The 27182-nt window shown below is 50.2% G+C and overlaps 1 protein-coding gene across 1 annotated transcript in view; it reads right to left on the bottom strand.

The window, feature by feature from the left end:
* AMOTL1 (angiomotin like 1) overlaps window positions 1-26419 on the bottom strand; it is a 74981-nt gene extending 48562 nt beyond the window's left edge. The window contains exons 1-3 of the mRNA XM_050911651.1: window positions 26335-26419; window positions 23690-23740; window positions 1304-1450 (exon numbers count right to left, since the gene is read on the bottom strand). Coding sequence (XP_050767608.1) covers window positions 1304-1450; window positions 23690-23740; window positions 26335-26419 — 283 coding nt within the window. The remainder of the gene's footprint in view (window positions 1-1303; window positions 1451-23689; window positions 23741-26334) is intronic.
* Between the last annotated feature and the right edge of the window lie 763 nt (window positions 26420-27182).

Below are 27182 nucleotides of genomic sequence, written 5' to 3'. Positions count from 1 at the left end.
CTAATGGCATATAACCACAGCTAGGAGGCTGGAATCCCTCCCTCCTGGAGCCCTCCTCCCACATCCATCCCAAAAGTGGTGTAAGACGTCTGTCTGGGTGGCGTCTGAGCCCAGAAGGGTGCTCCTGAAAGACCCCAGTGCGGACAAAAGCGAGAATAAGCCCGCAGCTCTGGACAGAGTCCTCCCATGTCCCTAGGCAAGAAGGAGGTGCTGTTTTCAGTTCAGTTTTTGAGGTCATTCTTGGCAACTTTCTCTCTCTCTCCTGCTGTTTCCAATTCTCAGAGGAGTTAGTCAGAAGGACTTACATTTGTTTTTTGGCATTTGAAAGTAGTTAAAAAGCAAACTTTCTCTTGAGGTCTAGTATTTCCCTGAGGTTTCATCAGTCACTGCACATGCTGTGGGATAACATATACAACTTGGATGCCAGAGGGGAAGAAAAGCCTTCGACTCTTAACTACGAGAGTAGGTCATTTCCACCAACATTTCTGCGGCAAAGCCTTAAAGATGATTGTGGGGCTTGAGGGGGAGAGAATATTCCCAGGCTGTTTCACTCCACATCTGCCTTACGAGATACACCTCTCCTGCTTTCCCTGAGACAATGTTATCTGCCTGCCAGCCTGACTTGCTGGGGTTGCAGCCTGGCCACCAGCTTTCAAAGGGTCTGTCAGCTCCCCGGGCCGGCGTTTGAGCCAGAAGGATGCACAGACACACGCATCTCCATCTACCTGTCTGCACAACAGCCAGGTATCCACCTACTTTATATGTCCCTGCAATTACAGCAAACCCCTACTGCTTTATTCATGTTATCACAGTGCACAGAAGCCTCACCATACTGGACGTTTTTGCAGACATGCAATAAAAGTCTCCCTAACATACCAGAAAGCTCACAGTCTAGGTTGTTAGACTATGCCTGAGATAAGCCTGAGGAAAGTGGGTAAAGCAAATGTCACACGGTCAAGGCAGCTCTATCATACATCAGAAGGATTTCCACCCCTGTGCTAGTCATCTGTTAGAATCCTTGGTTTTGGGAGATGTACTTTAGTCGCCCATTATTGAAGTCCAAAAGGATCGACCACAGTGAGCCTTCCACTGGGTGCCTGTGGTCCTGCTCCATCAGCAAAAAGCTATGGACCTCGGTCCAGCTGTGCAGCGAAGAACAGCCATGTCCTGAAGGACAAGCGGAAATGCGGCATCCTCCACAAGCACAGGTGACAAATGATGGTGGGTCATAACACTCAAGTCAAAGGTAACTCCCCTTTGGAGTAAAAGTAACTCCCACATGGAAGTGTGGCCATGCACTTACCAGCTTTTTCTTTGGCACTGATCGCTTCAGCTGTTAGAGGAGAAACTTCATGCCTGCCAGCAAACAACTGGTGATCCTGGTAAAGAAAGCCAGTGTCTTCCAGTACCTGCACTGGGCTGGTAGGCTTGTAACAAACAGATGTGGAGCCTGTAAGAAAGAACAGGATGTCAGTAAAGAAACCACTTGAATGACAAAATATAAAGCCATGACTTACGACAGAAGTCCAAAAAAATTTTCTTGAGCATGGCTAGGTGCCTGAGAAGCCCTGCTGAGGCCACTGAGCAAACCACCTCTTCTGTCCTCACCACTCAAGTAACACATTAGCTCTGAGGAACAAGAGGCAGTCACCAAGTTGCCAGTGCTGTTTCATGCACCAGCCCAGCCTGGCCTTCAAGGTCCCCTGTCCAGGTACAAAGCAAGGCCTATAAAAGCTAACAGTGACAAGTGACAAGCTCACAAATCAAGGCATGGCCCCAGGACATGAAGCCAACAGAGCCAGTGTAAAACTGAAAGACGGAGTGGGTAAAAAGAAGGAAAGAAGGACAGGTGAGGACCCAGCCACACATTCAACAGGGCTAAAGTCTGGGAAAGGCTTTACCACAAAATCTGCTCATGAATAATAGTTCAGCAATACAGAAAATTGCTGAGACATAAAATACAGCCAACGCTATCAAGGGAGAGAGTTTATAAATCACTTTGTCCAGATGTTCTTAATACGGTAAGGAGAGGATGTAGCTGCAGGGCCATGGGAATGCATCTGGCAGACCAACTGCACAGGAGCCGCACGCTCGAGCTCCGGCATCCCACAGACATCGACGGCTGGACTAGTCCCCCAACTCCCTTCACAATCGGTGAGCAAGAACAAGCTCTCCTGGCAAGCAACAAGGGTCATCCTAAATCTGCTCTCAGGGGTGGCTTTCTCTGGCGGTGCTTGTTTTAACAAGCTCATACAAAATGCATCACAGCAGTGTTAAGCCAGGAATGACATTGGCTTGACCCCACAATTCAAGACAGGAATGACATTGGCATGACCCCACAATTCAAGAAAGACACAGACAGACTGGAGAGGATCCAAATGAGGGCCACGAAGGCAATTAAACGGCTGTAGAACCTGCCCTATGAGGAAAGGCTGAAGGAGTTAGGTCCTTTCTCCCTGGAGAAGAGAAGGCTGGGGGGGATACCTCATCACTGTGTTCCAGTACTTAAAGGGTGGCTACAAAGAGGACAGAGGCTCTCTCTTCACAAGGAGCTACACGGAGAAGACAAGGGGCAATGGGTACAAGAGAGGTTTTATCTTGACATCAGAAAGAAATTTTTTACAGTGAAAACAATCATTCACTGGAACAACCTCCCCAGGGACACGGTAGAGTCCCCATCACTGGAGGTTTTCCAGATGCGACTGGACAGGGTGCTAGACAATCTCATCTAGGCTCCCCTTCCCACAGAAGGTTAGACCAGATGATCTTTTAAGGTCCCTTCCAACCTGTGCTGTTCTATGATTCTATCATTTTCCACTTCCTACCTATTTTTCTGAGCACTACCTCATTTTTGTAAAGAGAAGGCTCTTTGAGGTCCAAACCTTGGAGGTGAGCATCTCCTGGCCCCGAGTACCCTGGTGCAGCAGGGACACAGCAGAATCACTCTCCACTTACACCACTGGTTGCCATAGGTTTTAGACTAAGGGAATGGCCATTGACCTCCAGCACTGGCCACTGCCGAGGGACTTGCTTGAGCAGGAGGTGGAGGGCTCGAAGTGGCACCAGTGGGGCATCCATCCATCCCAGCGGGGCATCTGTCCATCCCGGTGGGGCAGGAAGCCCATGAGCACAGGGACCTGCAGCACCCTGCTCTGCGAGAAAAACCATCAGCTACAGATGACCTGGACTTATTAATCTTGACTGCTTCGTTTGTGCTCAGCTAACTGCATGCTCACCGGCATACAGGGAAGTTGCTTTGCTCTCCTCCTTAAGTACAGGTCACCACTAACCCCATGCTCCGGCATGGTGCAGGGCAGCAGGGGGGCAGAGGAGGGCAGGATCCAGCCCGTCTTCTCTACAGGCATGAAGATACTATTTTCTTCTGTGCCCAGAGGAGAGGAAACAGGCATTTCTGCGAAATGTTAATGAATTCATCACTTTACCATTCATATTATGCATGAATGTGTATGGCAGTTATCTATATTTAGAGAGCAAGAGGGAAAGATTGCTCACTTGAGTAGATCGAAGCCGAATATGTTTGTGAAAATGAGCATGGTAGACTGGTCTGGAATTTGTACTGGTGCTGATACAGACCCAAGAAATATCTCAAGAACCCTTATTTCCAACATTATCACCCTATTATGGCACAGAATAGCATTAAAGACACCCTTCACTGCTCCTCCACACACACAGTCCTGCCTTGGAATTGGGAATCCTGTATGAAACAAGGGAGTTTTGAGCCTGAGCTTCTTTTATGAATAAAAAGTGGATTGGGGTGAAACAAAGAAAATCCACACACCAAGGAAGACGAGCGGCTTCAAGCACTACAGGCAACCTGAACAGCCAGCAACTACCAGCTTGGCCTCACCACTCACCAAACAGAATTTCAAAGAAAGAAACTGTTAGTAAAACTGTACACTCGCCTTCTGCATTTTGAGTCTGTAGGCACCCTTGGGTCGTGGTTTCAAATTTTCCAAGATGCAAAATGGAGAGTAAAGACTTGCCTTTTCTGTAATAAGAGCAGAAATTCTCACCTAACCACTTGTCTTTGGTGGCCGTGGCAAAGCAATATTCTACTAAAATCAAGACTGGTAAATGCCAGCATCTACCAAACTGCTCAGTTTCTGATCTCTGTTATATCAGAGTCTAAACCAAGTAGCTCTGACCCGGGCAGAAACCACTGCACTTTGCTGTACCCATGTTGACGTTTTATCATCATAAAATGATGTAATGATGTTTTATGATGTTAAAAATGATGTAACGATATTTTATGTTTATTCACAGTAGGTTTTAATAAAACGTCAGCTGTAACTGGCACAGAAAGCCAGTTCATGTGTAAAACAGATAACAGTTGCCGAAAGATCAGTGCTTGGCGCATGGCCACAATCCAGATCATGGGCAGTAATGCACCACTTGAAAGCTCAGTGAAGCCTCATGAGCCATTTGGAGCAAGGCACGAGCCTTTTTTCTTTCCCCCCTTGCTGTCACTGGAGCCTCCCAAATCCCAGCTCCCCTCCCCGGAGGGAAAGGGTTTGCTACACCCAGCTCTGCTGGGGTGCAAGGTGCCCGTCCGATGCTCAGGCACTTGGCTCCTTCCCCAAACCTGCCCATTCTTCTATGATGCTCACTAAAGAAGCAATTTTCATCCCTATAACTGAACCCTGGTGCCTGAGCAGCAGTGCCCAGGGGCCACGGGTAAGCAGCCAGTTGAGGGCAACCCAGGATGGAGTTGCCATCACCCCTCCAAGGACGTGTCCCTGGGGAAGGGCTTTCTACCCACATCCAGCCCAAACATCCTAAGCCACAAACCATGGCTGCTGCCAGCTGTTCTGTCGCTGCTGCTGCCAAGAAGAGCCAACCCCGTCACCTCTGTAGGTGCCCGCAGGCAGCTGCCAGCTGTGCTGTGCTCTCTCCTCTCCCCCTCCCAAAAGCCAGCCCAGTCCCCTCGGCCCCAGCATGGCAGGATACAGCCCAGTCCATAGACATCATGTCTTCAATTGCCATATATCCGGTGTCTCTTATAGCCAACCCTGTAAGACATGACCACATTTCTGGCCCGGTTCAGTCCTTGCTCAATTGGGCAGCTGCTCCAGGCCTTCATTTCTGCATCTCTACCAACTCTCCCATATCTAAGTGATTGCCTGACACCAATTCATTTGTTTTCCTTTTTTTTTTTTTTTTAAGATAAACATGCGTTACGCCGTACAGAAGCAGACGTATTATCCTAGAGGGTTACTACACAGCAGTGCAATTCATTTGAAGATTCAGAACTATTTCAATGAATCATTTGCTAAGATTAACACCAGACAGTCAGCAAGGACCCAGAGACAGAGGAGCAACGCTTAAATATTTCCTGTTTCTGATGTGGTTTCAGTCTGGTTTTGAAAAGGATCTAAAGCAAAACCTCATAGGAAGCGACATTACAGGAAAACCATGTTTTTAGAGCAATAAGAGCATCCCCAAGAAGCAAATTTCCTCCTCACAAAAATAGTCAGAGAAGATGGTTTTCTTACAGCCAAACTGTACTACTACTCTTGCCTTCAGTAAAACACTAAAAAAATGCCCATTGTGCAAAGACAGTTTGCTGCTATTTAGAGGCAACACCTCGAGGCAGCGCCCGGGTGATGAGTTTCTGCATTGCACCCCACTGCCCGCCCGGGTACCACTCTGCGGCTGCCTGAGGCACAGCCCACGCTGCCAGCATGTACAGCTCCTCCTCTGCCACCCAAAAGCCACCCAGTCAAACAAAAACACAGAGTTGTCCTCCAAAAAATCCTCTTCCAATTTGTACCCTACTAACCGAGCGGTTCGAAAGAGACCGAGGCGTTTCAAAAACCATCCAAAGCAATCATCTGAAATTAAAAAGTAAGTAAGGCGGCTTTACACTTTCCTATAAACTCTGCCGTGGTTTGTAAGGGAGGTCCAAAAATGACAGAACAAAAATGACATCGTTTCCAAGCCCACATTTGTCCTTTTGTCTCATAGCCAAGCCAAAAAGGAGTATAAATACCTTATTCCACATTTAAAACATTTTCCCTGTCCTGTCGCTGCATAAAAATCTCAGGTCACAAGAAAGGAAAATAATTATTTAAGGGAGATAACAAAAGGACGGTTGAAGGGCTCCAGGGTCCCAGGGGCTGCCCAAAGGCTGTGCCATGAATTCCCCAGGGTGGACCCATCAGTCCCTCTAACAGGTTGCAGGGACCCTCTGTCGAGGTTGGACACCCCTCCATGTGCGTCTCGGCCCGTGAACCTTACTTTCTCTCCTAAGCATCAGCCCAGTTTCAAGAGGGGGGATCACCGTACCCCAGCCACACAGCTGCGCCGCTCTCCCAAGGCTGGGAGGCAGATTTGAGTTTCCTTTGGCTCCGAAAAAATTAATTCACGTGTCCCGTTTCTTGGTTTACCTACAAAAAGGAGACACCACTTCCAACAGCGTTGCAAAGGATGGTCTTGGTACCACCAGCAGCTCTTCTCCAGCCATGCTGGGAGTGCTTTGCAGCCCCAGCTGCAACAAAGCGCAGGGATTCAGGCACACATTGATGATCGTTTCCCATCGGCAGTTCCTCGGTAGATGCGCAGGTTTTCTAGGTCACTTCTGGGGTGGCCGGCTCACTCCCGCACCCTGTAATTCTGCTTGGGAACCTCACATCCACTGCCAGGGCTCCCGAGCCCCGCGAGGACTGAATAAGCACCACTAATGTTATTTTCACGGGAGCAGAGCAACATCTTGCAGGACAGAAATCCAACCCACATAACGCACACCAGATGTGAGCGAGCAGCACCTCTTGTTTCCCACATGAAAGCCAGGGATCTACCACGTCTGAGCGGGGAGAGGCCTTACTCCTGTGCCTGGCAGGGTTCACCAGACCGAGCCCCACCTCCACAGCTCCCTGCTCTGGGAAGAGAAATCCTTATCCCAGTGTCAGCTCCGGGATCCATGTTGTGCTACTCCCTTGCTCAAGAATTGCTCCTGGAGTCTCCCAGCTCGGGTACTGTCATTTCACTCTCCAAAAAGTGCATCGTCCAAGAAAGCACTAGCAAGACTAATGAGAAAAGGCAATGGAGGCAGCCAAACCCCATCTCTCCCAAGGAATCATGCTAACACATCCAAATTTAACTGCCTACAAGGATGAACACTTTCCGTGAAACTTCAGCCTCGTGCTTATTTTCATACACGCTTCCCATCAGCAAAAAACAAAGCGCACAAGCAAAAAAGCTACGAGCAAAGCTGAAAGCAGCTCCTGAACCTGGCGTGAGATCAGATGGATACAGGAAAGAGCAGAGCCAAGTCTGCCTGCCCAGGAGATCCCCCACGGATGCCCGCACCTCCCCGCCTTCCCGATGGAAATCAGGTGCACGGGCGTGTGGGGGCAAACAGTGCCTGTCACAGGTCTTTCATCTCAGATGGTTACAGGTTTTATAACTTTAGAATAATCCGCTGGTTTTTTCCCCCCTTCCCAGGCTCACCCTCAGAGAAGAGGCAGGATGCAGGCAGAGTATTTTCATCGCAGCTCCAGGCGCCGAGCAGTTACCTGGGCATCAACCCAACGGAGGAAGGGACACATGTTCCTTAGGTGGCTGCGCTAGGCTTTGCAGAAATATGTGCATTTTAAAGGCCTCTATATATTATGAGCTATACATTTGCCTCTGCAGCTATAACAGTGAGTCTACAATACGCAGCCAGCCTAAATTTATTCAAAGAATTGAATCAATAATTGAAATTTCTACTTTGATCAAAGTGCCAGTGGCACAATGACGACTCATGTCAGTGTTGCTGCTCCAAGATAAAAGGGTAAGTACTATTCGGAGCTGAAAGTAAGGGAAGAAACTCTCCGTAAAAGAGTGAAATACAAAGGCTGACATGGAGCTCATGAGACAACGCTTCTGCTACGGCCGCGCCACTTGTCAGCACAGCGAAGAGTCTGCAGACATTTTCACTACACCGTAAATTCTGACTTCCAAGCCATAAAAAACCTCTAAGATAAAAATTCATCAAGCAAATTCTTAGGGAAGGAATTTTTTTTTCCACTGGGGGAAAAAAAAAAATCATAAATCAACCAGCTACAACATACAGACAAGACACTTGCAAAGCAGGAGTTTAAGCTATGATTAACTGTACTTACTGCCTTTAAAAACGATCACGTTACCGAAAAGCACTGGCATGATCCATGTCACTTGGATATTTAAGCCCTTCCATTAATTAACCAGAAGTGAAATAGGACCTAGGACTGTGGATCATTCAGTCTAGTTCCTCGCTACTTCGAGCAACCATATTATAAAACTCCCTTCTTGAACTGAATAAACAGCACCTGAAGAAGAGGATTTTTTTTTCACCCCATTTGGAGGAGGTTTCAGGATCCTCTTCCTCAGATACACACAAATACTCTTCTCGGTTCCCACTCACAGTCACTGACATCGCTCTTTATCCATCTATTTTTTTTGCCAGTGGTGTCCTTTAGGTTAAATAGCTTTCTCCCTGAGTCATTCCCACAAACTTGCAGCATACAAAGCAGCCTGGGATAAGGACAGAACAAAAATAGTACAAAGACTGTACAGTACTCTAACTGAAAATGCAGGCATTGAACTCTATCGTATGGATCTTCAGATTTCTAGAGCTTTTCCGTTTTTTTTTAACACAGGCAACAAACCATAGGCTAAGGATCCACAGTTCTTCATTTGATCCGTGTGAAGAACTGCTCATGATAACCCTACACTGAGCGGAGCCTTTGCATTATTCTTATCTAAGTGTCACGTCTAAAGGAAAAAGACATTAAACTTTCTTCCCACCAGAATATATATTAAAATTATGAGCCTTCTGTTATTAAATCATTACATGCAATTTACATTCAGCCACTTTTAAAATGCAGAAATTTAATAAAGGTATTATGCACAGAAGTGCTAACAGGATAATTGCCTTTAGTTCCTGCTCCCAGATGGCTGAGCTCAGATTTAGAACAGGGAAAATCACGGTAACAGCCGATGGCATGGAGCCATCGCCTCGAAAATGGCCCCAAAATGATGCACGTTGCAGGCAGGGGGACATGTCCCAGGGGATGGGACATGTCATTGGCAGGGACCCCCTGCCCACCCCAGGTAGCCATCCTGGGGGAGAGCCCCCCCAAGAAGTGCCTCCCACCTCTGCAGGATGCAGGAGCCCAGACCAGGTCCCTGGGGGGGAGACCTGGGTGCCTCCTGCCCTCCAGTCACCTCGGGGGACCCGCGTGTCGTCCCCCGGCCCAGCAGGGACTTCACTGAAATATCTGCTCACAACATACACATTGAGGAGGGAAGGCAGAGGAATAATAGTTTTTTAACGACTTCAGTTGGTTTAGGTCCTAAATTGAGACTGAATTTTACTAAAAGCATTTCAATTCATTAAATTATTCATTAAATTAAATTAATAAAATAATATCATTATTTTCCAGCCTAAGCCTTGATCACTGGAGTTACTGTTGTCTAAAGCAGGTTTATATTTGTGCTAACCAATATGGTCAGAGCAGATAATCCCAAGTATTGCTCAATTATTTAATCCCATGCTATGTTTTCCAGAGATGTGGCATCCCCCTGTAGATCACCCTGCTCCTTGAAAGGCACTGCCTCAACGTGTGCCGGCCGTCATCGCCTGGCTCACGCAAGAAGGACCCTCTACAACTTCAAGACGTGGTAGAGACACGCATGGGGAAAGGCATGGCCACGCACCGCGGTGGGACACGCTGGGGCCGGGCAAGGCCACCGAGAGCCAGCAAATGCTGCAGGACCTGCTGCCGCACATGGGATACACCTTACTGCAAGGCAAAACTCTGCCCTCACACGCACGGGTCCAAATCCAGAGCGATTTCACCAGCTTCTACAGATTTACTCCAGATTTACACTCACAGCAGCATCCCACCTACTGAAAAAGTCACTTAAAGGACCAAAAAAGAACAGATACACTTCCTAATGCAACATTTCAATAGAAAAGTTGCCCTAGCAGTTTTTTTATAGAAGTGATGTTGTTCTTGTTGTTATTACTATTATTTTCTATCTACTTGCATCTATTTCTACTTCTGCCCTGAGCTGAAGGCAGGCTGTTCCATTTAAAAATTCAGGACACAAATGGGAACCAGATTACATCTATCCCAAAGCTGCCAAAAAGCAATTGCTGTATGAAACCAAAAATCCTCCTGGGATTTTTCCCAAATCCGCAAAATATTCCCGAGCACTAAAGTTTCCACTGGGACTATTACATTAGCAGATAGTCTCTGTGCAAAAACCCGAGTATGCAGCCGTTCTCCTAATGGTTTCCAGGACAAGGAGGCTGCGCAAGGCACGTACTCCCACCTTAGCACCAAATAACATTTATACCAGATCTGTCCTTTAAAGCAAGTTATACACCTATCAGTGTTAAAAAAAATGGCACTGGGGACCGTCAGGCTTTCATTTCCCAAAGGAAAGCTGCAATGGTCAGCAGTAACATCTCCATGTCGTTCTGAAACCTCCACGTGCACCTCGAAAGTCCGGCTGAGCCTGATCCCCCGCGACAGCCCTGCGCACATCCCTCTCAGGGCTGCTGCTGGGATCCCTACAAACCCCCTTTGGTGTCTCTTTGCTGGAGAAATGCAATGCCTTTAGCTCTGTGCCGGCGTTTCCTCACAGAGGAGCTCTTGCGAGGAGCACCGGAGCTGTCTCCGTGCATCAGTCCCTCCATCCAGGATGCTGATGTGCGGAGGGTTTGGTCCAGATGGCTGCGTAGGGCCAGGACGCTGGGAACTGCCCCTGCGCTTGTCCCCAATGTCACAGGTGCATGGAAATGAAAAGTAAGTGAGCAACCACCGATCCCGCGGGCACTGGGACTTCAGAGAGGCAGCACGTGCTTGTTTGGGTCGAAGCTGCCCTCCTCCTGCAGCCGAGCGCTTTCCAAAAGAAAAGGGAAAGCAAAGCTCCCCCTGCCAAACGCTGGCAAAGAGCAAAGGGGAGCGATGGACATCAGGACAGAGGAGGAGGAGAATGGACATGCAGGTGATGGGGGGGCTCCCACTGGCCTCACACAGCCTGGGGAAATTGGGGGGGCGCAGCCCCAGCAATGCCAGGGGGCACATCCCTCCCTATTTAACAACCTAAAAACAGTCCCCTGAATTCATCCCCTCACACCACTGCTCCAGTCGGGCTGGGGATGAGGAAGGCTGGGCAGGATGCGGCCCCTCCACGCGGGGCCACGGCATGCACCCAGTGGAACCCCGGAGAGGGTTTTATTATGGGCTCTCACCCACCTGATATTCCCTGCCCTCACCACTCCGGCATTTCTTGATAAGGTATTTATAGGACCCTTTTAAGAGCTTTTCTGGCCATTAGCAATGGCTACATATAAAAATATATATAATATATATACACACATATAAAAATATAAATATATATGTAGTATATTTTATATTTTTATATATATAATTCGTAGGTAGTCATATATATCTACATATATGTAAATATATAGAAATATAAAAACACTTATCTAAATATATTTTTATATATCTCTACATATATGTAAAAAAATATATATCTAAAATATATATGTAAATATGTATCTCCATGCACCCTTGTGAGCAGGAACGGCACTGCCAGCTAGCTGTGCACAGGAAAAATCAGGGGACTCCTCATCTTCACGGCCACCTCTCTCTCCGAAAGCTTTTCAGGCTTATTTTTATACAAAAAAGACAAAACCTCAGCTCAGTGGATGCCCGATAAGGGCCTTGCAGATGCCTTAGCAGACAGATCTGGGTCTCTGGCGGGCGTGTGGCAGCCCGCCGCTCTGCAGGCAGCTGCTCACTGCTCCCGGGACGTTCACACAGCACCAGGAAAGAGAAAAAAAAAACCCTCTTTCCATTGAAAGAGGAAAAAGACCAAGCAGCGACCTTCCTGTATTTAAAACTATGAATCACAAAACCTGGCAGGAGGATTCGAGTTAAATTCACGCGGGTTTTTTTTCTCCTCTTTCAATGCCTTTTTTTTTTTTTTTTTTTAAACAGGAGTTTATCTTTGTTCTCCCTGCAGGGGTAGGAAGGTTAAATATAAAAGTTCCCTCTCACCATCCCCCTACAACAACAACGTGAGAAAACGCTCTCCCGGCGTGGGAGGCCCTTCCTGCATTTCACCCTGCCCGCCGGCTCTGCCCTCCCCACGCACCCCGCACCGGGACGCGGCCACGCTCGCCCCGTCCGCGCCGGCGGAGCGGGACGGGACGGGACGGGATAGGATGGGATCCGCCGTCCCCCCCGATGGGTGCTCCCGAGGGGGGGGGGGCCCTCCGAGGCCTGCTGCTCCACCGGGTGGCAGGGCTGGGACGAGCGGTGACAGCCCGGCGCTGAGGGACCCACGGGGACGCCGCGACCGCTACTGCGGAAACACAAGCGGCCACTCCGGGTCCCGCGGGAAATATTCCCGCTGCGGTCCCGGCCGCTCGCTCCGTTCTTCCCCAGGAGAGCCGGAGGCGGCTCCCCCTCCACGCCTGACACACTCCTCCGTCAAAATACACTGCAAACATCCCCATCGGAGCGGTGGCGGCTCCGGCGCTAACCCCGGGCTCGCACGCCCGGCTGGTTTTGCCTTTCTGGAGCGGAGAAAATTCGCAGAAGTACTCGGGGAGGGTTCAGGGCGCGGAGAAACATGGAGTAGCCCGCGGCCGGGCAGGCTGGGCTGCCCGGCCCTAACGGTGCAGCGCGGCGGGGGAAGGAGAAACTCGCCCCCGCTCCCACACCGGGTGGGGTTTCCACGCAGTCCGGGGGCAGCCGGGTGTGCCGGGTCCAGGAGCCTGCTGAGGGCTGCCCAGGCCTCCCCGCATCCTCCCGGGGAGCAGCGGGGCAGGTCCCCGGGGAGCAGCGGGGCACGGCCCCGGGGGAGCTGCGGATCGGCTCCCGGGGGAGCGGCGGGGCACCTCCCCGGGGAGCAGCGAGCCTGGCCCGGCCCGGCACCCCACGCAGCGCTCGCTCCACGCACGGGTGGCTATGAGAAGGGACAGCCCGCACCGGCACTCCCGCACACCCCGGTACGCACCCCGGTGCACCCCCCGGTACACACGTGGACAAAGGCACACGCACTCCCACGCACACGGGTGCACACAGACACACGTGTGCACACACACATGCATGCACAGACGCGCCCTTGTGCGGTGACATACAGACACACGACACACCTCGCACACTCACGTACACCCCCACCACCTCCCCGCCGCCGTTACCTCCGGCTCCGCGCCCCGCCGCCCCCGGCAGCACCTTGGCCATCCGCGCCGCTCCCCGCCGCCCCCAGGCGCGCACCGCCGGCCGCCGCGGGCCGGGGCGGGGCGGGGCGGGGCCGGCAGCACGGCGGGGGCGGGGCCAGGGGCGGGGCGGGGGGCAGCCGCCGGAGGAGGGGCGGGGTGTGGCCAGGGGCGGGGCGGGGCCTGCGCCTGGCGAGGGAGGGGCGCGGCCGCTGAGCGCCGCCCGGGCAGCGAGAGGGGTGGCATCGCGGGGAACGGTTCCCGGCTGGGCTGGGGGGCCGGCAGGTTCGGGGGGAGCCCGAGCCCCCCAGGCTGGGCCACGGGCTCTGCTGGAGCTTCGCAGCCCCAAACGGAGCCACCGAAGACACCTGGATGCTCCCGGGGGTGAGCCTGTGTGGCAGCACGGCCTCCCCACTTCATGCTTGGGGATGCTTGGGACCTAAATCCCATCCTAGATACCGACACAGGCTCCCTGAATCCCACCCCAAGCCTCGCAGGACAGTTGATAGGAGTTACTCCGAGTCCCAAGCCCGTACATTAACCCCAGGCATCCTCCCTGTCTCTCAGGGCTCCAGCTGCTTCCCCAGCGCCTGGAGGAGCAGGTGGCTGTTGGGGAGCGACTGGGCTGTATCTAGCCGGTGCGGAGCTGGGGTAGCCCCATGTTCTTAAATGCAGCTCCCCATTCCTAAATGCAGCCCCTTTCCCCCGCTGCCCACCCGCTTCATCACGCATATTCACGTGAGCAGCGGATGCACGTATCCCTTGATGTCAAGGGACTTACGGCCGATGCCGGACACGAGCGCTGCAGTAACAGGAACACAGAACATTTGTCAGCTCGGGGTTTCTTTGCAGTTCAGCACACCAGCTCCATGGGGTGTGTTTTCACTAGGGCTGGAGGCACTGCTTTGTCTCCCCAGCCCACCCTGGCCCTGCTGCCGAGAGTATGGCATGGGAGATCTCCTCGAGCGTTTGCACCGCGCTTTGTTCCCCTCCTTGGGGCTATGTGGGCACAAATTGGGTTCAGCAGTCCCTCTGCACCCTTTTCCCAGCACTGCCCCACAGGACAGACCTCTTTTCAGATGACTGGCACTGTCAGCACGCTGCTTGGGTTTCCCCATCTCATTGCTCCAAACTCCTTCAGTCCAGCAAGATGCCTAGTGATACCAGTATTATCCTTTCCATTTGCACTCATTTCTCCCGGCTCTTAACACACGGACAAGATTTTCAGGCCCCAAAGGTGGGTCTGCCTCCTGAAGTACTGCACCGAAGGGGTAAAAGCAGATGGAAATGCAGCGACAGGCTGAAGAGGAATGCACCCAGTGCCCCCGCAGCCCTGTAAAGGGGCATGGCAAGACGGGAGCTGGCCTGGGGCCATCGCTGCAAGGCTGGATGGATGCAGCGGCAACTCCTGGCAGCTCCAGGCACTGGGAGCGTGCTGTGAATCACAGCAGTCTGAGACATTGGTTTTTCGAATCGCAAAACACAGCTTTGCTCGATGTTACTTAGGTGTATGCAACACACAGGGAAAGTATAGGATATGGGAAAGGGGCAAAGGAGGAAAAAAATATTGATGGTGAAATCAGGTTCCTCGGTTCCCGCAGCTGTGCATCTCCCATGGCAGCAGTTACCCCAGAACTACGTTTCCCATGTGAGCTGAGCATCCTCAGAGGTACCCTGTCATGGTTTAACCCCAGCCAGCAACTAAGCACCACGCAGCCGCTCACTCGGTCCCCCCTCCCAGTGGGATGGGGAGGAGGATCAGGAAGAAAAAGTAAAACTCATGGGTTGAGATAAGAGCAGTTTAATAACTAAAGTAAGATAAAATATAATACTAACTAATAGTAATAAAAAATGTAATAATAATAATAATTATAATGAAAAGGAATATAACAAAAAAAGAGAGAAATAAAACCCGAGAAAAGACAAGTGATGCACAATGCAACTGCTCACCACCCGCTGACCGATGCTCGAGCAGTGATCCACCCCTCCTGGCCAACTCCCCCCAGTTTATATACTGGGCATGACGTTCCATGGTATGGAATACCCCTTTGGCTAGTTTGGGTCAGCTGCCCCGGCTCTGCTCCCTCCCAGCTTCTTGCACACCTGCTTGCTGGCAGAGCATGGGAAACTGAAAAGTCCTCAACTTAAGATAAGCGCTACTTAGCAACAACTAAAACATCAGCGTGTTATCAACATTATTCTCACACTAAATCCAAAACACAGCACTGTACCAGCTCCTAGGAAGAAAATTAACTTTATCCCAGCTGAAACCAGGACATGCCCTTCCCTCCGTGTCGGCGTGCAAGGCGAGGTGACAGTCGGGTGCTGTCCCTGCAGGTGTCTCTCTGAAGCTTTGAAACTGAGGCAGCTATTAGCTGTCTCCTTGAGGTCACCTAATACAGGCTGGGGTTACGCTCAAGCACGAGAGCAGAGAATTGCAAATACTGTGCTATTCCAGGGGCAGGCAAGGGAACCATTGCATCCTTGGCACACAGTTTAGCCTCCTCAGGGGAGAAAACACAGGCTAGTGGTTAGGGTACCAGACTTGGACAAGAGAGGGATGTTCAGTTCCCTTGCCTTCTGAAGATGCCCTGAGTATCTCAGAGAAAGTCAGGCCCAAATTAAGGTTTTTAAATGCTAAATCCTCTGTGAAATCATGAAGAACCTTGACAACAGATAGACACCTCAGTCCCCTGGAGGAACTGGCCTTTGGTTTTTCAGACTGTATAGCTGCCCTCTTCTACCTCCTCCAGAGATAAATGTTGGCTTTGCCTATAGACACAGATGAACCATGAACCTGCTCAGCTGTAAATGAAGGTGAAATTTTGCCCTCGGCTTGTTAGGTGCCTGTTCACAGCGGTGGATGAAGTTGGATGAGGGCACTGCTCGCCCAGCCCAGTTCAAAATGACAATTCAAGCGCTACTTTTTGTCATGCTCCAACTTTATCATTTGCTTGGGCAAAATGGGACACATTATTCTGGTTATTCTGCTTCACAGTCTGTGCAATGGGGGACTGGGTGCAATCTGGCTGTACTGCCCTCGGCCAAGCAGATCCAGCCTATCCAAGGGCTTATTTTATTTCTCATTCTGGCCCCACAGTCTATGCTCCCCTTTTACCTACTGCTGCATGATGATCAGTGAGGATTTTGGTGCTAGAGGAACAAGTATGTCAAGAAAAAAGATTATCTGCTGTCTTGTCTTTCAGTAGCATTGCAAGGACCTCGTGAACCATGCTGTTACGTTTCCAAGGAAAAGAGCCTTTTTTTCTGCCGAGGTAAAAATGTCATTTCTCTTTTCCCCCACATTATTCATTTTCTGGTGTGTGTTTTTCCATGTGATTTTCAAAATCTTTTTCCTGTTCACCTCCATTTTGATTTGATAAACTAAGTGGCCACGAAGGATGGCAGGTTGGAGATGGAGGTCTCTAATCCCTCTGTGGTTTGATACATCTGATAACCACTGGGGAGCTGTGTCTGCCCAGGAGGGCAAGGCAACTGCTGCTCAAGCTTCTCCCCTTTGCAGCTCCACTATTTTTATATATTTTTATATGTATTTATTTATTCATTTATTTATATTTTAAAATACATTGTTCCTCTAATTCGGGAATAGCGCCACTATTTTTATATATATTTTTATTTATTTATTTAATGTTTTTCCTCCAGTGAATTTGGGGAAGGAAAGAAGTTCATCCTTCCACCCCTTTTGGTCCTAACCTGCTCAGCCAGGGCCAAGTGCCACCACAACTCCAGTTGTCAGGTCAGCAGAGTGGAGCTGACAGTGCCATCTCGCTTCACTGCCTCCCTCCCGCTTGCCCCTGGTAACTACGAATCCAGGAGACACACAGCATCCACGGGCTGGAAGCACATGTCTGTTATACCCTGCTGTGGGAAATAAACCCCTCTCATGGATTTCCCAAGCATTTCGGCGAGCTGCGTGGGAAGGGAGAAGCATTTCCAGGTGCCTCCCTGGCTCGGCCATTAGCAGCCCACTGGATCACTCAGCATCCCTGCGCCATCCCGAATCCCCCATGGCTGGGGAGCTCTGAGCGGTTGCTACCGCCAGACCCAGGGCTGGACCACCGAGGCCCTGCAGAAGGGACGTGGCCATCCCAAACCACAAGCGCACCCGGGTATTGACGCTCGTTACATTTGCACCCACCCATGCGTGTAATCCCACAAATTCCTAATGCTGCAAGCAAACAAATAATTGTCCCGCTCCGCCTGACACTGCGGCAACCCCAAATGCCTGCACGCAGTTTCACTTCTTGCTGTCACTGCTGCTTTTAGCGATGGGCAGCCAGAGAGTTACAGCCCCGTTAATGCCACCGCGGGGGACGGCACAAATAACTGCCGTGCGATGTTGAGACCACAGCGAGAGCTGAATCAAGTAATCAAATAGATTGTGTAGAAAGCTTCACCCAGGTAAGTTTAGTAAATAAAAGACACAGAGCCTTTGACATGAAAGATGCCCTTACCGTTATCTCAGGTGGAGATAATCCTACCTCTTCTTGACAGTCACAGGCTTCGCTCACCCGGCACACACATCTCATTTCAGGAGAGACCCTTCTACCCATGCTCAGCATCCCCGAAGCATCTTTAACTACTGAGCAGAGGCGAATCCTCTTGCAGTGGTGGAGCAGCACTTTCAAACCCACATCTGCGGAAGGTTTTCAAGCAATCTTGCTACCAGGCAGCCAGTGAGCTCAGCAGCTCAGGGAGCCCCAAAGAAACTTATCCCGATAAATTAATAGCCACTGTTAAGATTTTCACAGTGACAACTGTGCATATTTATCAGGTCCCCTCTGATACACACTAAACAGAGAGCATTGTATTTGGAGGCAGGAGAAATATCTCTGCACATCTGTTTTTCCAGTTCTGCCAAAGAGCTTTCATTTTTCTCTAATAACTTGACCTGTTTGGTTTCTGGCAGAAGACAGCTAAGCAGAGCACTCGCTCTCTGGATTTTCTCCAGTACGAGATGAGGTCAGGACAACAAAGAAAAAGAAACAGCTGGATGGCTATGAAGAAGTGGGAAAAAACAGGGCAGGGACCAGGGCTTTTTCTTTCCTTCCCTTTTTATTTATCCAATGGGATTTCATTCCTGGGTGTATTTATTCCTCCGGCAGACAGTATCACAAAAGCAGTGTTTCCTGCAAGCCGCCGTTGCGGGGAGCCTCCTCCAGCAGGCTGACCGTACCCAGGGTGCAGGTATAAATAGCACAGCCAGCTAATCCCTCCTCTGGTCGGCTGTCGGGAAATGTGAGGCACAGGTCCTAGGGGTTTCCACTGAGATATTGCATCTCCTACACAGGCATTTTCATCTTGATTTTGGCAAGGTGGGGTTCCTACCCCCCACTCCCACTTTATTTTTCCATTTCATCACATTCTTGTTAGTCTACCCAAGGCTTTCTGGGCTGGGGGCTTTCACATTGCATTTTCCAATCAGTCTTCTTTCTTTTTTCTGATGTTCAGCTAAATCATCTTAAAGCAGCAAGCAGAAAAATTGCCAGTGAGGCGGGAAGGAGGTGGAAAAGAGGGGAGGGATGAGGGAATGGAAGACAGGGAGAAGACATGCAAGCACGGGAGAGAGACAGCGAAGCAGTCTGCACATGTTCCCCCGCTGGGAGAGTTTCTCTCTCCCTGACCTCACTTTCTCCACGGCCAGAAATTCCACCTCGAGACTTGCCAAGGAGACAATGCAGCATCCCTCTGCTGGGCCACAAAGCAAGTGTGAAATGTTCTGTTTTAATCATTTACAGAACAAAAGGAACACAACAGTCACCGTCTGATTCATATCTGCTGAAATCCAGCAGCCAAAGCTGTGGGAGAAGAGAGACAGATGAAGAGAGGAAAGGAAGAGGAGGTGTGGGTTTGGTTTGCTTTTTTCTTCTGGTTAGTCACTGTGGACCTAAGGAAAGACAAGAAGGACCACGTTGGATTACACCAAAGTTTAAGAGCCCCTGGTGTCCTCTCTCTGACATGGCCTCTGGTAGATGACGGCAGAGAAAATACAAGGAACAGCACAAGTACAAATGCTGTTTCCTCTAGTACGTGACTCCGTTTCCCTTCCTGAGCCAGAGGTTGTAGCTGCATCATCAGGTTTGAGAGTCCTTCACAGACCTTTCTTCCATGATGTCTTCTCATCACTTTTTGAGCCCATTCGTACTTTTGGCACCCCGGACATTCTGTGGCAGCGAGTTGCACAATGTAATTGTGCGCTGTGTGAAGACATATTTCCTTTGGGTTGTTTGAAGCCTTTCCTTATTTCACAGAATCTCAGACTGCTTGAGGTCAGAACAGGCCTCTGGAGGTCATCTGGTCCAACCCTCCTGCTCAAGCAGGACCACCTAGAGACAGTTGCTCAGGACCACGTCCAGGTGGCTTTTGAATATCTCCAAGGACGGAGAGTCCACAACGTCCCTGGGCAACGCTGTGCCAGCGCTCAGTCACCCTCACAGGAGAAAAGTGTTTCCTGATGTTCAGAGGGAACTCCTGTGTTTCAGTTTGTGCCCATTGCATCTGGTTCTGGCACTGGGCACCACTGAAAAGAGCCTGATTCCGACCTCTTTACAACCTCCCTGGAGGTATTTATAGACATTGATGAGATCCCCCAGAGCCTTCTCTCCGCGCTGATGAGACCCAGCTCTCTCAGCCTTTCCCCACAGGAGAGATGCTCCAGTCCCTTCATCATCCTTGTGGCCCTTCACTGGACTATCTATCATCTCCAGTATGTCCATGTCTCTTTTGCACTTATTTACTTCTATGCCATTCATGATTCTTGTACTTCTCCTGTATCCTCCTTCAAGCATCTCTTTTCCACATCATCGAGTTGTAGTTTACTCAGTGTCTGCTTTCACAGAAGCTGCTCTGTCCCTAGGTCACCTTTGCCTCCCTTGCCTGGTACTTCTCCAGGGAACCTCAGAAATGTGCTCACTGCTCAAGGTACAGGTGAGCCATGCACTGATTTAGACAGCAGCGGACCACAGAGAGGTTTCCAAAGGTTAGGCATGGCAAGCAGACCACCAATCTTTAAGACAAGGAGAGAAAGGAGAGTTAGGAAGTGATTTCCCAGTCATTGTTAATTCTATCCTTGGAAGCACTGGAATGACCAAAGGCTTTGCAAACATGTAGAAAAGAAGGATATGAGTAATAGCCAGCGCAGATTCAGCAAGAACCGAGCTGGTCAGACTCATCTAGTCTTCTGCAATGAGGTAATAAATCTTGTAGGTGAGGGGGGAGGTGCAGACGCCATATATGTTGGTGTATAAGTAAGGCTTGTGACACTGTGTCATATGGTATCACTATAAGCAAGAGAGGGAAGCCTGGACTAGAAGAAAGTATGAAAAGATGGATGCATGACTGGTCAAACCCTTTCTCGGAGGTTAGTTACTCATGGCATGAGGCGACGCAAAAAACCTCTCGTAAATCTGCTACTGATCAGCATTTCCATGAATGACTCGAAATCCAAGCACAGCTTTTCACATTTGCAGTTGACAGCAGGCTGGGTCAAGCTGCCAGAAAGCTGCACGCAGGACTAGAGGTCAAGGCAGACTTGACGAGCAGGAAAAAACCGATGCAATCCAGTGATCCTCCATTGGGATCCTCCTCCAGCCCCCGCACAGAGAACAAGAAACACTCAGTCTGACTCGTGGAAGGCCTTTTCCCTGCTTATGCCTGCCTTTGGCAGCACAATGCGTAATTGGCTTAAATTACAGAAATTTAATTAGACACCAAGAAAACCCTTCCAGTGCCGTGAAGCACTGGGGTGGATTGCCTGGGAAGGCTGCTAGGACAGGTTGGTCCTCCGTGTGGGGTGATGGGTGAAGAGGAGGCGCTAGCCCAGCCTCCAGGCAGGAGGGAGGTGTAGCTGACCTCTTGAAGTCCTGCTCAGACCTGCCTTTCTGTGACTTTTATGGTGATGATGCTTTGTTACGATATTGATGTTTTGTCTCAGGATGTTGTTATTATAATGCTGCTTTATTATCTGCTCGTTTACTAATAACTCCTGCTGTTTAGGTGGCTGGTTTGACCAGGGCTGAGTATATTTGACCTGGTATTCTCAGGCTCTGGTTACACAATCACTTCAACACAGCATAAATCCAAGCTGCTACCGGGATGGTTTTGTCCTCTCCCCCTCCAACATGTGCTTGCTCTTACCCCCTCGCTTGCCTGGCACCGCAGACCACACAGCTGTGCATGACTCAGGTCAGGAGACTGATCCAGCTGAAAACTCACCAGCCGGGAGGGAGGCAAGAGGAGAGATCAGTTTTCCATTACTTGTTCTGCTATCTCACATCCTTTGTCTGTCTTGTCTACCTTGGATGGAGCAATCACGTCTTGTACTGTGTTTGGAAAGCAGAGTGGAAATGTAAGGTGATACAAGCACTGGTTTGAATAATCTTTTCCAGATTGAGGGACGTCTAATACTGCTGTGCCAAGGAAAGCGGTGTCTGAGGAGCTCTTGCTACCCCTCGACTGGGCGTGGGGCTGTGCAGAAGCCCTGGGAGATGCCAACCACCACCTCGGGAGGCAATGGGTCACACTGGATGGCACAGACTATTTCCCCATTAACACGAGGAGGATGCCAGGAAGCCGGTTGTCCTGTGTTTCAGCCCTGATCCCTGCCCCTCCAGGGTCCTGCCCCTTGACCAGGGGTTACCACGAGCCTCATTTTGCACATCTAAAACATCTGTCTAGCTGCTAATGCATTTCTTTGCTACTCAGCCAAAACCAAGCAAATCTTGTTATTTGGGAGAGGGAGCTTGTCACTGAATACGTTTGCTAAGACTTGGAGGGTTTGCCAAGGTTAGGAGAAATGGGCACATGTCACTGAGGGAAGACACTGGTCAAGGGATAAGATGAGGAAGATCAAGAAGAAAAGGAGCTGATGGAAGCTATGTCACAGAAAACACATTTTAAAGTTACTTGACTTGTTTTAACAGCAATTGGGTAACGAATGAGGCAGCCAAGGGAAGGCTCTTGGCTTTATTCCCATTCCCTGTTAGACACTCCTCTGGGTGAACGCATGTCAGAGCAGTCTCTATCCTGACACCAAGTGGAGAGAACTCACAAGGACTCCTTTAAAATACGATCAAGTGTATGAGACTGCCAGTGAGGACAGTTGCCGGCCCAGCCACCCCTTCAAGCGCCAGTGAGGCATCATACAGTTTATAGGCATGTTTGTATTTATAGGAATTTTTTCAAGATCCTGGCTCTTAGCATCAAAGGTTTACAGCAGACATAGTTACACATGATAAAAATCACTGTTCTGGGCTCCTGCGGTTTTTACCCTCCTACTCCAAGTTTCCACCAGTGCCGCATGTGGTGAGCAGGCCGGTGGGTGCACACGGACCATCCTTACTGGGGACAAGGTGGATTTCAAGAGCAGCGGGGAAGTCACAGAATCACAGACTGGTTGAGGTCGGCAGGCACCTCTGGAGGTCATCTGGTCCAACCCCCCTGCTGCAGCAGGGCCACCTAGAGCTGGTCACCCAGAACCATGTCCAGGCAGCTTTTGAATATCTCCAAGGATGGAGAATTCATTGCCCTGAAAGTGAAGAGGAGGGTGCCTTTTCCTTGGGAGGAAGGGCCAGTGCTCGGTCATGTAAGGTGACAGGCATTGCAGTGCGCCGGGGCGGTCCCACCATGCTGCCAAAGAGCAAGGCAAGGTGCACAGACCTGAGCCTGGCGTCTCTCCCAACACATCTGATTCACACTTTCCAGCGTGCTCCATCTCCAGCCTTCAGGCATTTTCTCAGGAGGGGCTGAGGGCTTGATTTCCCCCTTCCCTGCACATCAGACCTCCAGGGCTGGGTGGCCAGAAGCCCTCCTGCAGAAGCTTCCCATCATGCAGCTCAAGTCCTCACCCTGAACCTTACCTTGTGCATCTCTAACTCATCTTGAGAAACATGTCTTTTTTGACCTTGACCCTCGGATTAAGGGGAGATTGCTGCCAGATAGGGTTCCCCCATGGATTCAGCTTCTGAAGCCTTCAGCTTCCCATGCCCATTTGAGGTTGTTTTCTCCCTGGGTGTCTTACTCTTCACTCTTGCTTTACACACCTCTACTTCTGCCTCCCAGGGAGAAAAAAAACCCTCATCATGTTGCAAGGCACCAGAAAGTCACAGAAGCTCCAGTGCCAGTCGCGAGCTAAGCCTCAAAACTCTTGCTCAGCCAAGAAGCAGCAGCATCCAGGAGAGCTCTGCACCAGAAAGGTGACAGCTTCTCTCCCAGGGGAAAAAAATCTGCATCAATTTAACACAGAAAGGTACTAAACACATCTAGCATCGAGCTGTCCCATCCCTCTGATGGATGGCATTCAAAAGCAACACAGAAAGGAGGTGCTGGTGATGATATATTTATGTGGTGGAAAGCATTCAGCGGCTGCCCTGTGTTTTGTCATCTCCTAATTACTCTACATAGGAAAAAAGGAAGAGGAAAATGTATCACGCATGGACTTACCCAGCTGATCCAGAGCAAAGAGGGCTGGGGCACCTTCGGAGAGCTCATTGTCTGAGGGAAGAAGAAGAAATGCTCAGAAAGGTCAGCTGGAGAGGTAGATGTGGAGAGCTGGGGTGACAATGCTGTTTTAATCACACTGCAGATAAGCCCCTGCTCAGCCTGCTTCCAGTTCACCCCTGACAGCCTTCATATGTGTGTTGTGGGTTTTTTTTAATCCAGCTGTTATTGAAAACCCTTGGAATCAGCTCAAGACGGAGACTTGACAGGATGAACCCTTATTCCCTCCCCAGCATCGCCAGAGAGCAAGAGCTCTGCTGCCCCATCTCTGCCCACACTGGGATCCCTGGCCGTGCTCCCCTTTTCGGCCGTGCCACAGCTCTCCACTCCCTTTCCCTGGCTCGCCCGGCACTCAGGGCATGGCCAGGAGCATCCTGCCTGCAGCAAAGCTTTCGTGAATGCTACAGTCTCTGCCGACAACAGCAGCTGGAGTAAGTTTAACCAGCAAGAGCAGGAAATGCTCCGGCCAGAATATTTCAGAGGCAGAGCGAACCCTTGAGTCATCTGATAATAATACTGCTGTAACTCAGTGCCTGTGGCAAGTTAGACCATGGGCTCTGGAAACCCCTGAGACAGTGGCATCTCTCACCGAAAGCTTGTGGGAGATTATTTTGGATCCTAAAACCGATCCCACCATGAGCCCACCCATTCTTGTCTGCTCCCGGCTGCAGAGCACAGCGCACATGGATCCCTCACTGCCAGAAAGACCCAGAGCCACACAGGAGCACGTGGCCAAGTGTTAAATGCCATTTGTGCCTTGGAGTTGGTGGGGATTTCATTATTTCGAAACATTTCTTGCAATGTCAAAATGCTGCTAAATTGCAAAAACTCAATGCAATTTAAAAAAAAAAAACTTTTGCAGAGGGTGGATTTTTTTTCTGTTGGTTTTTGGTTTTTTGGTGGGTTTTTTCCTTTCAGGGTTATGGCATTTGTTCAATGCATGGGTTAGACTAAAAAACCTTTTGGTCTGGAATCTGTGGACTGTTCCTAGGGGGTTCAAGGAGGATATTTAAGAAGGGCAGGTGCATGACACCATACAGTAATCCATACCTGTGACATTTCTAAGAGATCTTGCCCCCCACAATAAAATGCTGTTAGGCCCATCAGTTAGAAAAAGCTGTGAGCGACCAGTTTAGGATAGCAATGGGCTGCATACAAAACCAAAAGCCAATGTATATCCTCATTTAACTGTTTGGGATTTTTATAAACTCCTGATGGCAGTGACTCTGCCCTCCTCTACTTTACAGACCCAAGCATAGTGGGGTCCTGAACTCGACAGGCATTTGACCACTACAGCTATAAACAGTAACACAGACCATGCACGCGGCGAAGATTTTTAAAAAATAACAGAAGCAGATATTGTACTAATGGGGAAAAAGGATGGAGTGCAGCAATCGTCCCTGTGCTGGTCCCTTGGAGCCACCCTGGGCTGGGTACCTGCAGAAGCAGGAGATGTTCTATCATAAGGATGCCACCCAGTGGTGCTTGGCTGGGGAGGTTGAACCCAGGGCTGCTGGGTTCAAAAGCATAAACCTACCTATCTCATTCAGCTCTCGCAGAAAAGGAGGCGATGCCACATCTCAGACTGTCCCTTTCCCCTTCCCTAGGCATCTGGGCTATCAGCGGGAAGCCGCGGGAAACAGATGGAGATAAGCGAAGCATTTTACCAAAGCAAAATGTTTCCGTTCCCAAGCTACTGTAATCTGGAAGGCTGTGGGTTTATTTTGGTTTTAGTCCGGGGCACAGCGCATCCCCGCCAAAGAAGGAGCTTTGCCCAAGGAGGGGCAGCTTGTGCTGGCCCAGGGGACGGGGACCTCCGGTGACAAAGATGAGCTGGGGCTGAGCAGGGAGCACATGTGGCTGCTTCTGCCAAATGCTCAAACAGGGATTAAAAAGCAAATTACAGCAGCTGGCTGGAAATTAGGTAGAGATGAATCGACAGAGGAAATAGGTCTGCTGGCTGTTTCCCATTGTATCTGCCCCGAGTGCTTTCCTGAGACTGGCAATTTCTGGAGAGCGATGGACCCCGGCCTTGGGCTGGGAGGTCTTGTGTCATGCTAAGGTGGGCTGAAACCTTGAATGGTCCTGCACTGGGAGCCCCAGCAGGGGCAGCCCTCAGCCCTCCTGTCCCTGCTGGGACAGCATGTCTCCCTGGAGCCATCCTCAATTGTCCCACTCGAATATGATTGAAGAGAGAAGGGAATATTTTACCAGCTCTCCTCCTCGCTCCTCTCCAACCACTGTCATCTGCAGAGTCCTGCTTGTCAAAAATGAGGGTGGTTACATCTAGCACAAGTGGCATATTAACTTGCCAAAAGGTGGGTGATGGGGGGTTTTTTTGGCAAAAGGCCACTCCAGAGAAGGAAGACAAGCCACAGATCGAGTGCCTGTGTCAGTGTGCCAGCTCCTGGCAAGACACTGCAGTTTGGGTCAGACCTTTCCCACCTTCATACTGAGTACTGCCTTGCTCTGGACATAGCCCAGCAAAACCCCTGGGACCACTGCAAGCACAGCGAATGGCAACAGCACATCGGGAAGGCTCCCAGCACATTCACTGGGTGGATTAAAAAACAGCAATCATGTCCTACCTCCTTTCACACTGGCAAAGGGATGGATCCCACCATGAGACAACCAGTTGGTTTCATCCAGCTTCCAGTTTTCACCAGGGTCCATCTCTGATCGGCAGCATCAAAGATCTGTTTGCAATGCCTCCTGCCGCTCTCTCTGGGGAATAACCAGAAGATACTCTGAGTGCCTGTCGTGGTCCACACCATGGCCAGCTGCTGAGAAGCTTACCTCAGCAGAGGAAAATGTCATTATTTCAGGAAAAAAGGAAAAGAAAAAAAAATTGAGAAAAAAACCTGCATAGCTCACAGGGGACTATTGGACCAAGGAGTAGCTGACTCCGCCAAGCCTCGACTTATCACATCGACAAGTCTCCCTGCTGTGTCAAAAGGCCACCGATGCTTGGACCTCTTCCATTTTCTGTTGTCAGTCTGACCAACGCTTAGAAATTCCTAATCTCTCACAATATTTGCAGGGATGGGGTTTTATTTCTGAGCGGGGTGATGTGCCAAGAGGGCACCTGTCAGGGATGTGTGTCTCAGCTCTACGTGCCCAGTCTGACGGCTATGCGGTCCTGGCTGGTGAGGGGAGCAGGCAGGGGTGCTGGCCCTTGCTCCCGCATCCCAGCCCCTCCATGGACAGGAGTTACAGGCTGGGAGTTATCAGTTACACATTACAAGCCGATGCTACCACTGGCCGCTTGGCTTTCGCAACTGCCCTGGCCCTGGAGCGACGGCTGTGAGCCACCAGGGAAGGATGGAGATTACTGAGCAGTTAAAGCTGGAGCTCCTAACCCCAAAAAGTTCCTTTCTGGTGTAGACACTGAATTATTTTCCTGACTATCAGCCATTCGGTGTTACCTACAGGTTTG

The sequence above is a fragment of the Gymnogyps californianus genome, chromosome 1 (assembly GCF_018139145.2).
Source record: "Gymnogyps californianus isolate 813 chromosome 1, ASM1813914v2, whole genome shotgun sequence".
In the NCBI taxonomy this organism is placed as follows: Eukaryota; Metazoa; Chordata; class Aves; order Accipitriformes; family Cathartidae; genus Gymnogyps; species Gymnogyps californianus.
The sequence above is the reverse complement of the archived record's forward strand: the minus strand, read 5'-3'. Positions and strand labels throughout refer to the sequence as shown.